This window comes from Pipistrellus kuhlii, unplaced genomic scaffold (assembly GCF_014108245.1).
Source record: "Pipistrellus kuhlii isolate mPipKuh1 unplaced genomic scaffold, mPipKuh1.p scaffold_m20_p_5, whole genome shotgun sequence".
In the NCBI taxonomy this organism is placed as follows: domain Eukaryota; kingdom Metazoa; phylum Chordata; class Mammalia; order Chiroptera; family Vespertilionidae; genus Pipistrellus; species Pipistrellus kuhlii.
The window spans coordinates 49,950,404-49,968,339 of NW_023425551.1; the positions used below are offsets into that span (position 1 = coordinate 49,950,404).

Genomic DNA, 17,936 nt, shown 5'->3' on the forward strand with positions numbered 1-17,936 from the left:
CAAGTACCTACGTCAACACCAAAGCCCAAAGCACACAAATTCCTCCAGCTAATTCCTAACTATAAGTGAAAACAGCATGCTAACATCATCTAAAACCCATGTGCGTCATTCACCAAGGAGGACATTACCACGCTGTCAACTTAAATTAACCTGCCTCGCTTTATAAATAGCCTAAATTTCCCTATCTAAATAGGTTATTGCCCTTTTCTCAGAAGCAAAGGGAACATGACAAAGTATGAAAAATAAATGAGCTTTCCCCTTTGCAAACAGGAGAAAGTTGACATTAAACCAATTCTAAGTCCAAATTGAAGAGCTATTAATAAAATAAAGCTCAAAAGAATAAAAAATCAATTTAACTGAAAATAAACAACATTCACTAAATATATGCTCTTTTTAAAATACCTGTTTTTCTGATTTTCTAAGAAATTCAAGGCCCACGTGTAAGTAGAGCTAAACACAAATACCATAATTCTGATCCTTAATATGATTCCAAAAGCAAGAGTCTAAAAAATCCCAAATTATTGATGTTTGGTCAAAAAGAAACAAGTTTAAAAAAATTAGTTTTGAAAATTCAATTGTATCATTCTACTCTAAATCTGAAATGTTTTATAATTTTTATAACTTATAGCACTATAAATTCTTATGCTAGAGTTAGATGTTTCTTTCTCTACACATCACTTCTACAGTTTGACTACTGGCACTTTTCCAGTGCACATTCCCATTAGTAACCAAAAGCAAAATCAGAAAATACGTCAACGGAATTAATCAAAAGGCAGAAAATAACTGGTACAGATCATTGCTCTAACTAGTGAAACCATTCATAACATCTAACTAATAACCACTGTGTGGGAAAACACAGTTGTCCCCCATATTAATCTCAGGTAAAAATATGTGTGAATCCATGTCTGTGTCTATATGTGTACTTAAACACATAACATCTAAGTGGTGCTTAGCAAGCTTGCCATAAACATCATAATATGATACCTTACGGGAAGTATTCAGGTCACAATAAAATACAAAAAAAACGTTAAAATAAAAAGATTTCTGATTCAGCTGGTATGGTTCAGTGATTGAGCATCAACCTATGAACCAGGAGGTAAGGGTTCAATTCCCAGTCAGGATACATGCCCAGATTCTGGGCTCATTCTCCAGTAGCGGGTATGCAGAAATCACTGATGTTTCTATCTCTCCCTCTCCCTTCCTCTCTGAAATCAATATAAATATAAAAGATTTCTGAACAATCAACCAATATATGACAAAGCTAATAGACTATATTTAGAAGAGGTCCCTTAAACACTCACTCACAGCAGCATTAGAAAATTCCAATGGAAGTCATTCACTGATACACAATACTCTAAAAACTGTCAGTTAAATGAATCAACACTTTATTTGCACTAAATCATGACCACTAGCTTCCCATTGTTTCATTCATTCAACCAGTTTCTATGTTTGGGATTATTATGAGCATCATCGGAGATATGAAGATGAATTTTATATTTTAGTAAAATATGGGGACAAAATAATTATAATGAGTTATAGATGTAGTGCCAGATGAAAACTGCTAAGAACAATTGGGAGAAAAGAAAGGAAATTCTGAGGGGTAGAAGCTGTAAGGAAAGCAGAAGGGCAGGGAAGCTTTGGTGCATTTGCTGAGTAGTACGGACTCAGTGCAGAACATGAGGTTAAAAACTAAAGTCAGAAAGAAAAGTGAAAGCCGGTTCACTTAAGATCTTAAATGCTAAGCTGAGAAAACTGGACTTTACTATTAAGCATGGGGAATGTTTTAAACAAGTAATTATTATGATAGGAGCTGTATTCCAGGAAAATTTTATATTAATGTGAACTAGAATAGGAAAGAGTGAGAACACTCTTGTCATGAATACATAATCATTTAAGTAAAAAATACTGAGGGCATGAACTATGATAGTAACAATAGAACAGCAGTGAGAGAAACCCCAAGGTAAGTCCAACAGAACTGACAACTCTGAAGTTTTTAATGACTTCTCTGGAGCATCCATAAGTAGAATCAACAGGCAGACAGAGCTTGAAAGCCACTGTGCACAACAAAATACAAAGAAAACAGCTTCTACTTGGATGTAAAACTAATGCATATATGCAGAAGGATGAATTTCACTTGAAATAAACTGGATATAGAAACTTTTTAAATTGTCAGATCCATTTTAAACAAATGGTTGAGGAAAAGCCAGAAAGTATCATGATGCATAACATGATGGAACCCTTTAGTCTGGTCCAATGCAAATAGCCAGCTAAAATGAGCAGTGGTACAGAATATAATCTAGTGTTTCAAAATAAAGAAATCCATATTTTCAAGCTACTAGAGAATAGTCAGATTCCCTCAAAGATTCGGCCTATCAAGTAGTCTCTGCCTCACTTTCTACATCTGAAAAATGGGATAACAGAATCAATGTCACAGGATTGTGAGTGTTAAGTGAGTTAATACACTTAAAGTTTCTAGAATAGTGCTGGGCATGTAGAAAGCAATACAGGAGTTCACTACTACTACTGTCATTACCATTATTATTGTTATTATTATACTAACGTAGCCAATGCCTGTATATTTAAGCACAGTACTGACTGCTAATTATCCCCCATTATTCATTCTTTCTTGTACAATAACAGAACCCCAGAGGTTTAGCTGAGCACATATCCACACAAAATAAAGACTATATTTCCAAGGCCTGCCCCCCGCCCTCCCTTTACCTCTAGATGGGTTAACATCTGCCCTCTTATGAAGAATTAACCTCAGGAATTTCCCAGGCAATAGAAAAAAGTTGGAGATCTGAGGGCTTCTTAAAAAGACTCAATTAATTCTCCTTATTCTGAAGCGAACACTCTTCACCCCTATTCCCAGAAGTACTAGGTGTTGCCAAGTCCTGAGCCTTTGGGTTATTCTGTGACATAAACCAGGCTGGTTCTTGGCTGCCCCACTGCCCATTCCAGGTTCTGATTTTCCAAGCCTAAGCCCTTTGCCTTCTAGCTTCCAGCACTTTGTTCATATTGTCTCCAGTCCCAATCTCCCATCCTTGTGGATTTAGGCCTTTACAAAAGAAGATCCCTGGACATTTTAGTGGAGAGTTTTCGGAGAAAAGTAGATACCTATGTTCAACTGTTTCTTTTCCCACAACTCTCAGCTGTCATTTTCTATTAAAACTGTCAGTGCACAATTTAGCTTACTTTCTGTCATTTAAATTCTGACCTAAATTTTTTTAAAAAAAGCAAAGTTTTGGGCACTTCTTATATCGTTTTTATGTTATTTCACTTTTACACTTTTATTTTACCTACCATGTAATTATGCTTTGGCCTATCAAGTGTATTGGGATTTCCTTAAAGGCAGGGTTCACATCTTAAAATGTATAGTAACTTATAGAGTAGTTCTCAAACTTGGCTGCGTATTTGAATCACCTGGGGACCTTTTAAAAATCCAACACCTAGCCATGCTCCAAACCAGTAACTTAGAAACTCTGAGGGGAGACCTAAGCATCAGTTCTGCAACATGCAGGCTAGGATGAAAAGCAGTATTATGAAGTGAATCCTGGTGTCACTGTCTGGAGACCTATTTCAAACTCATCCTGTACGTACACACTCATAAGTACACACACAACTGAAAGGCACCTATCTTCCTCAGATAGCATCTCCACAAGCACCCCACCTAGTAAGTTGGTCTCTGTAACCTGAAAAATAACCTGAGTAATCCCAGGACATACCAAAGAAGTGCCTTAGCCCAAGACCAAATTCAGGGACATTTTTTCTGCTTATCAGATGACACTTTAATACTAATCACCTACTTCCTTGTGTCCACTGGTCAATGTGGCAGTGGTTACAGTCCACGCCAGCCTTTTTCTATTGAGAGCACTTCAACCTATCACTGCCTTCATATCCATCATTACTTGCAGCAGTTGGCCTACAAGTCATATCACATGCTTATATGGAGCCAGGACTATTTTGAATGGAAACCTTCCAGTTCTGCAGAAACTTAAAAATGACCCAAACAGAAACTGATGAAGTTGGCAGGCAGCAGAAACTCCAGAATATCTATCTATGTAGGAGGAGCTCAGGAGAAGCATTCTAGTTGGAGACAAAAGTCAGATGTTTGTCTTAATCTTATATTTGCATAGCAAGCCCGTTGTTTTTATTTACCCTTTGCACTCCGCTGTCCCCTCTCAGGGGACATTCTAGCATATCACTCGGATGTACATTGCAGTTTATTAGTGATTACGGGGAATTGAGTTAATTCAACACACGTGTCTGCCGCAAAGTAGCGTCAAGTAGCTGGTAGCCAATGTCCAGAATGGTTTGGAGTGCAAAGGGTTAGATACTAGAGGCCCAGTGCACAAAATTTGTGCACTGGGGCAGGGGGTTTTCCCTCAGCTGGGCTTGCACCCTCTCGCAGTCCTGACCTCTCTCACAGTCCAGGATCCCTCACTCCTTACCGCCCGCCTGATCATTCCTTATCACTCAGCTCACTGCTCCTTAGCAGCAGGCTCCTTACCACTCAGCTCACTGCTCCTTAGCACTGTCAGGGAGGTGGGAGAGGATCCTGCCACTGTCACTGCACTTGCCAGATTCTGACTGAGCAGCACTCCCGCTATATGAGTGACTGATCACCATGGGCAGCTCCTGTGTTGAGCATTTGCCGTCTGGTGGTCAGTATGTGTCATAGTGACTGATTGTTCTGGACATTCCACTACAATGGTCACTGGGCTTTTATAAAATAGACTAGAGGCCTGGTGCACAAGATTCATGCACTGGGGCGGGGAGGGGCCCTCACCCAGCCTGTGCCCTCTCGTAATCTGGGAACCCTCACAGGATGTCTGCCTAGGCAGTCTGAAATCCTTCCCAAAATTTGGGGCTCTCGCAGTCTGAGACCCTAGCTCCTTACCACGCCCCTGCAGTGGAGGCGGGAGAGGCTCCTGACACTGCCACTACGATTGCCAGCCATGAGCCCAGCTTCTGGCTGATGGGCGCTCTCCCTATGGGAGCTCACTGACCACGAGGGGGTAGCTCCTGCGTTGAGCGTCATAGCAACCAGTCATTCTGTCATTTCGTCAATTTGCATATTAGGCTTTTGTTCTATAGAATTATATGTGCATGAGGTGATCTGGGGGAATTGATAAAAATTAAAGTCACCTTAGGCACCCAATACCACAACGTTAGCAAAGGCAAGGTTCATAGATCCTTATGTTGTTGCACCATCCAAAAGACCTCTTGATCCATATCTCTCTCTCTTTGTCTCTCTCTTTTTTTCTCTTTCTCTCTAACTATTCTTTAGAGTAGGGGTGTCGAACTCAATCAGAGAAGGGGCCAAAATCTAAAATCCAGCCTAAATCACGGGCCGAATGGTTTACTGAACAGTCATAAACTGTCAATGTGATGGAAACGCAGCGGAATGCAGTGATGACAGCGCGGTGCAGGCCACATTGCAAGGCCTGGCGGGACGGATTTGGCCCGCGGGCCTTGTGTTTGACACATGTGCTTTAGAGGATGGACACTATATCACTTAAGGATGCATACACAGTGAGGGCAAGAAGAGGACAAGCAAGGAGAAATAGGAAAAAATTGTTAAAGACGCCACGAAAGGGACTCACGATGTAAAAATAGTATCATGTGGCCCGGAAGGGGAAAAAAATACATCAAATGCTAACTATTGGACTTAATCTTTCAGCAGTCCACCAGAAATTAGGGAGAAAAGGCTCACGATGTTAAACAAAGACCCCACTAGAGATCAAACAGAAAATACTATCAGAATGTACCTGTGAAAATAAAACTAAGCAGGAAATCCTGATATGTTAGGCTCTTGAAAGTCATAGACCTATCGATAACTCTTACAAAGAACAATGTCTTTCCTCTGATCTTGTAATTCCTGGCAACACAGAGATTATTCTGAGAGAAATGGGACATAGAGTGGAAATAAGTGCAGTAGCACTATACAGATACAAGAAAATTTAAATAGTGAAAGATAATGCAATAACTTGCCTATTGCTCCCTGAGTAAAATATTGACAGCCAAGAATCACCTAGCCTAGAAAACACATTTTTCTGAAATTGTACTTTACTAAAATTTTTAAGTGAAATGGCTGCTAAAGCTGAGTGGTCAGCTGCCCCAGGCCTGAAGAAAGAAATAGCATGCTATCGCCGAAACCGGTTTGGCTCAGTGGATAGAGCGTCGGCCTGCGGACTGAAAGGTCCCGGGTTCGATTCCAGTCAAGGGCATGTACCTTGGTTGCGGGCACATCCCCAGTAGGGGGTGGGCAGGAGGCAGCTGATCAATGTCTCTCTTTCATCGATGTTTCTAAATCTCTATCCCTCTCCTTTCTTCTCTGTAAAAAATCAATAAAATACATTTTAAAAAAAAGAAAAAGAAAAAGAAATAGCATGCTATCAACAATAAAAATAAATTTTTTAAAAAATAAAAAAATAGATAATAGCATGAAGTAGATATGAGAGCAAATAAAAGTAATTTGGCAAGAACTGAATGAGGGAGACACTTCCTGAAGACTATCTGGCTCAAATTCCACTTACAAGTTATCTAAGAGAAACTAGGAGAGGCTGGGTAGGTCAGAGGCGCACAATGGATGCTGGTTCCCTTCCTGATTCACTTTCAATAGATTCTTGGGTGATTGAAGCCATTTAAGAGAACACAATTTGTGCAATAATTGTAATCCATGATATCTTACTTTTCTCTTTTTGTATAGAGTTAAACATTGTGAGCAGCATTATAAACATAAAACCATATAACCATATACATACAGAATAACTAAAAGCTAAATAAATGCCTAAATGGTCTGTGGGCATAAACTCCATAGACTCTTTACTTAACAAAAGAAAAGGTGACTTCGGCCACCTGGTATAGGGTCATGGGTTCAATTCAGCCAGGATATTATACATGGCCATGTTCTGGGCACAATCCCCTGTAGGGAGCATGCAGGAGCCAATAGATGCTTCTCTCTCATTGATGTTTCTATCTCTCTCTCCCTCTCCCTTTCTCTCTCTCTAAAACCAATAAAAACAATTTAAAAAAAATAAAAAGAAAAGGTGCCTTCTTCAGGCAAATGATCCAGGTGACCTACTGGACTTAGGAATTTGTGAAAATGTTGTGGAACTTTTTAATGTCTATGCTATCACTGTTTAATTTAGATTTTAATAGATACAATGGGTTTATGCCATTTAATATGTTCCTTTCTTCCTTTAAGAATTAACATGTTCCTAAAGTGATGTAAAAGTTTCCTTTTTGAGTTTTGAGGAACCTCCACTTTCCAAGAATGAAATGCTCAAATTCACCCACTACAGGATCTTGATTAAGAATGTAATGCAGTGTTTGTGTGTTTCCTTTCGGCTTAGAAAATAAGTATCTTTGTTTGTGCTGGACACCAATCTGGCAGACACGAGAAGAAGAAAACAAGAGGGTTAAATGAACAGCCTGCCCAGAGATTGTGATGAGGAGAAATCCTTTATTACCAATGATGCTTAAGTGTCTGGGAGCCAAAACTACAGAAAAAGAATCTTTTGGGTAATTTACGGTTGGCCGGATGCCACCACTTCTGGCTGGTAGCCAGAGGACCGCGGGAGGGAGAGGGATGGCAGAATGCCACTGGAGAAGGTCATGTATTTCACTGCTACAGCTGCCTTTGGGTGTAGCTGCTCACTAGGAAACTGAAAACTTTTTGTCCAACAAACTTCCCAAGTGATTCCTTAGTACATGACATTTGCCAACCTTGACCTAACTCATCCCTCGTCCCCTCTGCCAATCAAAGCAACTGAGAACCTCATCCAAGCTAAACAGGGACAGAAAACAAAAGCATTATGCTCCAATGCTCTAAGAGTTTGCATCTGGCAAATGGCATGAATGCTATAGTCCATGCAGGATTGTTTTTACTGGCTACTCCCAATTTGGCTGAAAAGTCATTTTTCATGGTAAATTTAATTAGTATGTGACTTTATAACTGTATCAAAGGTGCTACCCAGTGGAATTCCAAGTTAGAATTAAAACACAGAATGTCTAGCTTGTAATAATCTATGCATTTAGATTTAAATCTCTTACAACAAATACATGATTTCAGGTAAGTGACAACATCAACTAAATACCTGAGCACAATGTCAACATAAAGCTACTAGTAAGCTGCCACAGACATCAGGCATGTAACTTCTAGAAGGAACAGCATCCTTAGTTGTAATTTAACAAACTGTGATGTTTCCACAAGATAAACAAAATAGGATGGGTGAATCCAGGGATTCAGGTACTGAGCAATTTCAACTATCTATACAAAAACTAGTAGCCCGGTGCACAAAATTCACGTACATTAAAAGGGAATTAATTAGAGGAAATATTTTAATATTGCTATTTGCCCTTTCTCTATAATAGAAGTGTCAGAGATGAAAGAAAATTAGTAAAATGTCTATGAAAATCTCCCTCCTGTCAGAGTCTAGGGCACACCACACCATGGGACCTAGAGTCATGTCCCTGCCCACCACCCACATGTGCTTTAAAAATGCAGGAGACCAGACCTGGCCGGCCCCACCCCCGTCAAGCCCCTCCAGGTGGGGGGCACAGCCTCAGATCACCCAGCTCAGCACCAGGCCCCACCCAGCACCAGGTGGAGGTCACAGTCTCAGGTCCCCTGTCAAGCCCCACCAGGTAAAGGGAAGAGCCTTAGGTCCCCCTCCATGGTGCTGGGGTGGGGGGCACAGTTGAGGTCTCCCAACCCAGCACTGGGACAGGAGGGGCATGGCCTGAGGTGCCCCGTCAAACCTTGCCAGGCAAGGGGTGCAGCCTGAGGGCCCCATTAAGCCCCACTGGGCAGGGGGCATGGCCAGAAGTCTTCCCCACCCCCCATCAAGCCCCACTGGATGAGGGGCATGGCCTGAGGTCCTCATCAAACTCCATGGGGTGGGGAGTGCAGCCTGAGGTCCCTCGCCCCAGCCAGGTGCCATGCAATATGAGGTCCCTGCTATTGCATTGTGAATTTACGGCATCCAGGCTAATTTGCATATTTCTCTATTATATAGATAGATTGTTATACTGATCTCCTTTCAGCCCTGATAATTTCTGGGATCTAAAAAGAAAAGTCTCTTAATTCAAAATTATATTTGAGTCAAATAATATAGATTGTAAATATAGAAAAAAGTGTTTTTTAATAAAGAAATAAATCACTGGCTCCAATGTATATAAATTATAAAATCAGCTGTCCAAAATACAACTAAATATGTCTAATGAATTCTAAGTCAAGAAATACTAAATACTAAAGAGAAAAATGCGTGTTCTTCCCTCTGTTAAAAGTGTCATCTGGCCCTGGCCAGTGTGGTTCAGTAGGTTGGGTGTTCTTCTGTACTCCAAAGGTGGATGGTGCAATTCCTCTGGTTCAGTCAGGCACATGCCAAGGTTGTAGGCTCAACAGGGAGTGTGCAGATGGCAGCCAACTGATGTTTTGTTCTCACAACTATATTTCTCTCTCTCTCTCTCCCTTCCTCTCTTTCTAAATATCAATTAAAAAAATAAAGTGCAGTCTGAAAGAGAGTTTTCATATGATTCAGCACTGGATTTGGGAAGCTAACTTAGCATTATCATACCTAAAAGTAAATGAACATAAAATATGTGTCACAACTGACAGTGAAAATATAAAACAAAAAGAGCTTTTACACTCTCTTTATATTTTTCTTAATAAAATATAATTTTATTTTTCTAATTCTTAATAGTGATTTAAAAAGTAAATCAATTTTATACTTTGTGACAATAATGATCTATAGTCCCATTTTTCCTAGTCTACTAGTCCTAGCCTATCTCTTAAGCCCCTATTGTACACATTTAATAATTCTAAAAGCCTGCTGTTGATGAATAAGGTTGAGAAAAACTGGCTTGAAGACATTACATTGATGCTTAAAATGTCAGGGAGATCACCTGTGGACAGTTCTAACATTTATTGTTTAATCAACTAAGGAAAAAAATATTGTCAAAGCAGCAGCTGCCACCCCAAAACAACTTAATACACTAATCAAAACACTTGTTCACAAAAAAAAAAAAAAAATCAAAGAAAACCAAAATGAGAATTTTTTACAACTTTTTTTTTAAATATATTTTATTGATTTTTTACAGAGAGGAAGGGAGAGAGATAGAGAGCTGGAAACATCTATGAGAGAAAAACAATGACCAGCTGCCTCTTGCACACCCCCTACCGGGGATGTGCCCACAACCAATGTACTTGCCCTTGACTGGAATCAAACCTGGGACCTTTCAGTCCGCAGACCAACGCTCTACCACTGAACCAAACCGGTTTCGGCGAATTTTTTACAACTTTAACATGGATTACTAGCTTCTTTTCATTCCCTGAATAATCAAAATCACTGAGCTTTGTTTATTAAAATTCTTTATATATTTCTTACATATCTCATGTTTTTATATAAATGAGTTGCCACTTATATATAAGAAGGAAAAACAATGTAGTTCAAAAAACTCAGAACTGTGCAGTAGGAAGCCTGAACTTGGGATCTGGCTCATCCACCTGCCAATGGGTAAACTGGTAATATTTGACCTCTTAGAACTTCAGCTTCCACATCCCATGGAGACGGATTGGATCAGGGTTTCTGAACCCTGACACTGTTGGCATTTTGCTTCATATAATTCTTTGTTTGATGGGAGAGGGCTGCCCTGTGCATCATGGGTCAGTAATCCTGACCTGCACCCACTAGATATCAACTGGCAAGCTCCAATCATGACAACCAAAAATGACTCTAGACATGGCCAGATGCTACCAAGAGGGCAAAGTCACACCCAGCTGAGATCCACAGAACTAGATATATCCTCCATTTCTCTCCAGTTCTGATATTCTACAAAATATATTAAATATCTTATTTTCTTAAATGTTATTTGTTAAGCTACAATGTTTAGAGAAATTGAAATACAGTGACCGCTTATACCAATTTTTATTTTAGTAGATTCTAAAATCTTTTTTTGGAATGAAAGTTCACAAAAGGACATCAAAGCAATATATAAGGGAAACTAACATAGCTCATGCAGTTCATGTCAATGTTTTTATCCCATTTTCTAGGATAACTCTTTCAATTGGTTAAAAAAGAAGAGACAAAAAGAAGGGTACATTAAACATGTTCTTTAACTAATTCTACATTTGTATTTTTAGAAAATAAGGTGCCTTGTATTATTAGAAGCAATTTAAAGTGTCCAACTTTGGGGAAGTGTAAAAATACCTAAAGCTACTAGCAATTCTTTAAAAATATTTTAATAGGCATATTATAAAAAAAAAAAAAAAAAAAAAAGTTTACACCATCTTAGTATCTTAGTGATAGTTGTTTCCACTCCCAGTTTATGGAACAGTTAGACATCTTACAATCCATAACTGGCATTCAATCTTCTCTGAAGTCATAAATGCACCCACTTCAATAGGGGAAATAAACTATGTACTTTCATTCCCTGAAGAATTATCATTAATTTATATGTTTTTTTCTTCAGTAAAATTAATTTCAACTCTTCAAAGGGCAAACCCATTTCACAGATTGCCATTCTTCAATGGAACCCTGACACTTAACCCAAGAATATGATTATCACCCAAGTAACCATTTCTTTGCAGTAGGAATCTATATATATAAAAACCTAACTACTGATAGATCAGTTGCTGTGAGGCGCACTGACCACCAAAGGGCAGACGCTTAATGCAGGAGCTGCCCCCTGGTGGTCAGTGAGCTCCCAAAGGGGAGAACCACTCAGCCAGAAACCAAGCTCATGGCTGGCAAATGTAGCAGTGGTGGTTGGAGCCTCTCCCGCCTCCACAGCAGCTCTAAGGATGTCTATCAGTCAGACATCCCCTGAGGGCTCGTGGACTGCAAGAGGGCACAGGCCAAGCTGAGGGACCCAGTGAGTGCATGAATTTTGTACACCAGGCCTCTAATGTATAATAAAAGGTCATTTTCTGTTGAGGTTATTTCATAATTCATATAAAAGTATAAGAGACTTGTTAAAGGATTTTGCTTATAAATTACACTGGAAAGGGGACATATTAAGAGAACAATAATACCTAAGGTTGCCTAGGGTTCTAAGATGATATAGCAACTGTTATAATAAGTAGACCTCTAAATGTAAAGTAAATCAAAGCATAAAGCAAATGTGTTTCACTTTAAGAAGAAAATAAAAGCACAAAGATGACCCAGATGTGTCCATGAGGATCACCTGGTCCTTTCATTTTACTGATGAGGACACCGAGGCTGAGTCGACTCCCAAATATTGGCATATTATAAATGAAGTCTTACCCTCTCCACACACCTGTCCTACTTCCCCTTCCTGAATTCAGTGTATTAAAGTATCTGGTTATACAATTTCTATAATGTTTACATGAGAAATGGTTATATTCATTTTCCCAAGTTACTACGACAGCCTGCAGCTGGTATAGAGGAATGAATACAGTAATGGAAACACCTCAGATCCCATGAAAAGGCAGATGTTTAGGCCTGGAGACTAATTCAGTAAGTCCTCTGCTGTTCCTTTTCTCACCTAAGTCTCCTCTCCTCCAATGAGTGGACCAAAATACAGCCTTAGAAATCACAGCCCAGTTGTGTTCCTATCAGTACAGAATCTTATGTAATAAAAGCATAATATGCAAATGGACCAAAAGGTGAAACTACCAGTCAGCAGGGGGGAGGAGGAGGGCGTGCTAGCAGGCAGCACCAGCCAAGGTGCATGCCAGCAGACAGAGGGATGGGCAGGCAATGGGGGGAGGGAAGGGAGGAGGAGGCAGCAACCAGGGTCAGCAGAGGGGCGATGGGGGCGGGCAGGGCGATGGGGGGTGGGAGGCAGGGAGGGCAGGGCCACACCAGTAGGTGCTATCCCCTGATTGGCCACCTGGTTGCCTCCCAAGGAGGGAGGCCAGCAGCAGCAGCAGGGTGATGGGGGCAGCACTGTCCCCTGATTGCCCGCCTGCCTGGTCACCTCCCACAGAGAGAAGCTGGCAGCAGCAGAGCATCAGTGGCAGGGTGATGGGGGAAGCACCATACCGATCACCCACCCAATCCCCTCCCACAGAGGGAGCCAGACTGTGGCTAAGCCGTCAGTAGGACATCCCCTCAGGGCTCCCAAACTGTGAGAGGGCGCAGACTGGGCTGAGGGACCCTCACCCCCACTCCAGTGCACAAATTTTCGTGCACCAGGCCTCTAATATGTTAAATAAAAACACACCCTGAACCTGACCTACCAAAGTCTTATCTGACTAAACTACACACACGCTCTATTGAGGACAGATTTTGCATATGGCTTGTGGAATCTGTCTCAAACAGAAATGAAAGAACGTGTGTTATTCAGCATAAAAATCACACACACCCTAAAATCAACTACCTTTAATTGCCCTCTTCTATTCAATGCTTCCCTAGAATTCTCTAAGTTCCAATGTTTGCTCCAGATCAAGGGATCTCCTTGCTGAGTTTAAAATTGCCATTTGGTATGCAATGTGTTGATAAGGTTATACTACTCAATTTTAGGTTTTCAAAGGACTATTATTTTGTTCTATCAAAGGACAAGAAAGGAGAAAAGCAGTTTAGTGGCTCTAAACCCACACTCACCTGGATTATCTGGAATACAACAGAATTCTATCTACTTCTTTCATAGCATTGTCCTTATTCATACAATTCCTTCTTTTTTATATTAAGTAGTATACAGCTTTACAGTATTATATCAGTAACCCTAATACTTCAAATTCTCCCTCTCGATGGGATTTAAACTGTTTCTCCACAGTTCCAGAACATTGGTAAAATGCCAACACAGACAGTCTCATTTCAAAGTGCAGGCTGCCACCTACTGACTGACTGTGATTCCCACTCCACACTCCGCCTTCCCCAGAGAGCTCATCAATTCCTCATAAAACATTGCCTTTGCTGTCATTTAATGCTATCTTTGTTATGTCATTTCATGCAATGCATTCAATATATCAAAATAATATTTTAATTAATTAACTTTGGGGAAAAAAACACTAAACAGACATGTTTCCATATAACTGAAAATTCCCACTCAAAAGGGCAGATGAGTATTTTTAAAAGGCAAGTGATACTTTTTAATATGCAGAAAGCTTTTTAATAACATATTTCTCTTCTTAATTTTCTTTATTCTTCACTTCCGACACTGAAGCTCACCTCCTCTCATTAGAGAAAGTAGTGGTGACTAAATTGTTCCTATTGATCAACCTGGAATCATAGTCCTAAAGCTGTTATGAAAATTCACAGCAGTTGCTGACAATAAAGCCAAGAGAGCCGTTCATTAGCTCAGCCCCTTGTCATATAAACATAAATCTGCAGTGCCCTCTAAAAGCAATGGGCTTAGTTTCTCCCTTTTCTTAACCATTTTTTAAGAAAGAGAATCAGACCAACAAAAAATCATTAAAGAGAGATAAGCAAATCCCCTTTCTGAGGCCATAGGTCACTTCTTGATATTCACCGACACTATGTTAAGAGCTAGGAATACACAAACATTTTAAATACCTGTTGCCTTTAAGAAGTTGCCCGGTACACAGATTTGGTGGAAAGACAATTACAACATTACTTGCAAGATGCAAAATCTGAGCAGTGATTAAGTAGCATCTGGGTCTTCTTGAGGGTCAAGAAGCTTTACAGAGGACCCATCATGGTTGTCTCTAGAAGTACAGACAATTTTTTCCATCTTCTATAAAGATGGAAATACTGAAAAGTATAAACTTTTCGGTATTTTCCAAATTGTCTATAATGCACATGCGTTACTTTTTTAAATTAAATGTAGAAAGGCTTTTACATTTTTTTAAGATCTAAAGTTTTAGGTGTCTAAATTAGCTAGAATTAACTTAAATAGTCTGAGACAGTTGAGGCTGGCCCAACTATGTCAAACTCTAAACAGCTGTTGGAAACAGACAGCTAGGCAAAAGCAGAGGGATAGGATCCAGGAAGTCAACCTGATATTAAAGAGAAGAGAGAAGAACTGGTAAGTGATGTGGAATGTGCTATGGTTTCCTGAATTCACAGAAGAATGAAATAAGAAGAAACAATTAGAAAAAGTTTCTTAGAGACCTTCACCCTTTACTCTGCTAGCACACAGAAGCCTTGCAGGGCATTGCCAATTGTAAGAAGAAAGATAAATGTCAACTCCCCCAGCCCATCTTAACTGCTTTGCCAGATTAGATAAAACCGAGAGAAGAAATAAATGGTCAAAAGTATAGCAAGGCATCCCTCACAATAGGTGGCAGTGAAACATTCCTGACATAAAAAATCAGGAGTAGGAAGGCTGGGATGGGCCACAGTGCATTCTGAGAGTCTGAGTCAAATGAAACGAAAGAAAGCAAGAGGCAGAAATGAATCACATGCTTACAAAAGACACCCATCAGCTGGGATGAAAGGTAATGTAATAGTTCATTTTATGTATTCACTTGGTAAAGCAATGATGCCCAGTTGTTTGATCGAATGCCAGTCTATATATTGCCGTGAAGGTATATTTTCGATGTGATTAACATTTAAGTCAGAATTTAAGTAAAGAGGATTGCCCTTCATAATGTAGCTGGACCTCAACCAGCCACAGGAAGGCCTTAGGCGAAAAGACTGCAGAAGAAGAAATTTGTCCTAGAGACTGCAATATAGAAACCAGGCCTAGGTTCCCAGCTGCTCGCTTGCCGTGGAGATTTCAGACTTGCCAGTCCCCACAATTGTGTGTAAATCTCTGTATTTTTCTCTCCCTCTCTCTCTCTGTCGAGATATATATATATATATATATATATATATATATATATATATATATATATATATAGAGAGAGAGAGAGAGAGAGAGAGAGAGAGAGAGAGAATACAAATACATATATAAATTATAGATACATATATACATATACACACAGAAATATAGATATATCCTAATACTTCTATATTCTGAAGAACCCTAATTCTATATAATAAAAAGGTAATATGCAAATTGACCATGACTTCAACACACAAGATGGCCACCCCCATATGGTCAAAGATGGCCCCCATGTGGACACAAGATGGCCACCGCAATATGGCCTGCAGGGGAGGGCAATTGTGAGCAATCAGGCCAGCATGGGAGGGCAATTGGGAGGGACCAGGCCTGTAAGGGAGGGCAGTTGGGAGTGACCAAGTCTGCAGGGGAGGGCAGTTGAGATGACCAGGCCAGCAGGGGAGAGCAGTTAGGGGCAACCAGGCCGGCAGTGGAGGGCATTTAGGAGGTACCAGGCCTGCAGGGGAAGGTATTTGGGAGGGACCAGGCCTGCAGGGGAAGGCAGTTAGGGGTGGCCAGGCTGGCAGGGAAGGGTACTTAGGGGCAATCAGGCCAGCAGGGCAGCAGTTAGGCATCAATCAGGCTGGCAGGGGAGTAGTTAGGGGGTGATCAGGCTGGCAGGCAGAAGTGGTTAGGGGCAATTAGGCAGGCAAACAGTTGGGAGCCAGCAGTCCTGGATTGTGAAAGGGATATCTACCAGGATCTGGCTTAAACGGACAGCAGACATCCCTTGAGGGGTCCCAGATTGGAGAGGGTGCAGGCTGGACTGAGGGACACACACACACATCCCTGCCCCATGCACACATTTTTGTGCACCGGGCCTCTAGTGCAGGTAATAAAAGATGAAAGATGAACTGTATTAACAGAGACCAATAGGGTAGAATCTTAAATTAGAGGCAATGGAAGTGAAATGGACTAAGTCAAGCAGCAACAATATCAAAGATTTCTGGACATATGAATGAGGTGATAAGCAATACATTTAATGAAGATTATTTTGAAATCTATAATGTGTAACATGAACCAGATCAAAGGGATGCTACACTTGGAGAAATCTAGGCCAAAGGATTCTATGGGTGGCTATGGGAATGAAAAAGAAGCCCCTTCATACAATAAGAATATAGCAATAATATAACAGGTATATTTTATATTCTCAAGATCTTTAAGTCAAAGTTCTACAAGAATATTGTTCATATGTCAAGATATTAACTTACCATACTTGTCTCGCAAGCCAACGGTACATCTAAAGACTCCACCAAAGGCAACATCTTCACCAAATATTACTGAAAAACAATGTTTAAAGAACATGTTTTATTTAATAACTAGGGCCCCGTTGCAGAAAGATTCTTGCAACAACAGGGCTTCCAGTGGGCTTCCCTCCCCCATAGCCACCTCTCCTGCCCTCCACCTCTCCCACTGCGGCAGGCAGGGCAGGGTGAGCAGCGGCAGTGGTGGCAGCACGCCCCGCCCACCTGCCCACCCCACCGCGCTCGCAGCCACCTGAGGGACCCCACCAGTGCACGATCAGGGCCAGGGAGGGACACAGGAGGTTGGCCAGCCAGGAGGGACTGCAGGAGGGCTCCAGAGCATGCCTGGCCCGTCTCGTTCAGTTCTGATTGGCTGCACCCCCAGTAACAAGCTAACCTACCAGTCAGAGCATCTGCCTCCTGGTGGTCAGTGCATGTCATATCAAGCAGTTGAGCAGCCTTAGCATATCATTAGCATATTACACTTCAATTGATTGAATGGACGACACTTAGCATATTAGGCTTTTACTATATAGGAAGGATGGCTGAACAAAGTGGTACTTTCTAGTTTTTCCTATATGCTAAAGCAGTGGTCGGCAAACTATGGCTCTCAAGCCACATGTGGCTCTTTGGCCCCTTGAGTGTGGCTCTTCCACAAAATACCACATGTGGGTGCTCACGTACAGTGCAACTGAAACTTCGTGGCCCATGCACAGAAGTCAGTTTCGGCCTGGATGAGTCTATTTTGAAGAAGCAGCATTAGGACACTCCAGGGGCCAAAGAGCCACATACAGCTTGTGAGCTGTGGTTTGCCAACCACTGTGCTAGAGAAACATAGTACACAGTAGGTATTAATCAGAAGGTGTTAATATAGTATCATACATACCATGAGAGAAAGTTAATTTGATGATGTTAAAGATAAATGAGAACTAATTC

At 40.8% G+C, this 17,936-nt stretch overlaps 1 protein-coding gene across 4 annotated transcripts in view; it reads right to left on the minus strand.

The window, feature by feature from the left end:
* The window catches only part of BCKDHB (branched chain keto acid dehydrogenase E1 subunit beta), a 193,443-nt gene that overhangs the window by 166,770 nt on the left and 8,737 nt on the right, over positions 1-17,936 (minus strand). For all 4 annotated transcript variants that reach the window (XM_036413219.2, XM_036413223.2, XM_036413222.2 and 1 more), the window contains exon 3: positions 16,968-17,036. In XM_036413219.2, coding sequence (XP_036269112.1) covers positions 16,968-17,036 — 69 coding nt within the window. The remainder of the gene's footprint in view (positions 1-16,967; positions 17,037-17,936) is intronic.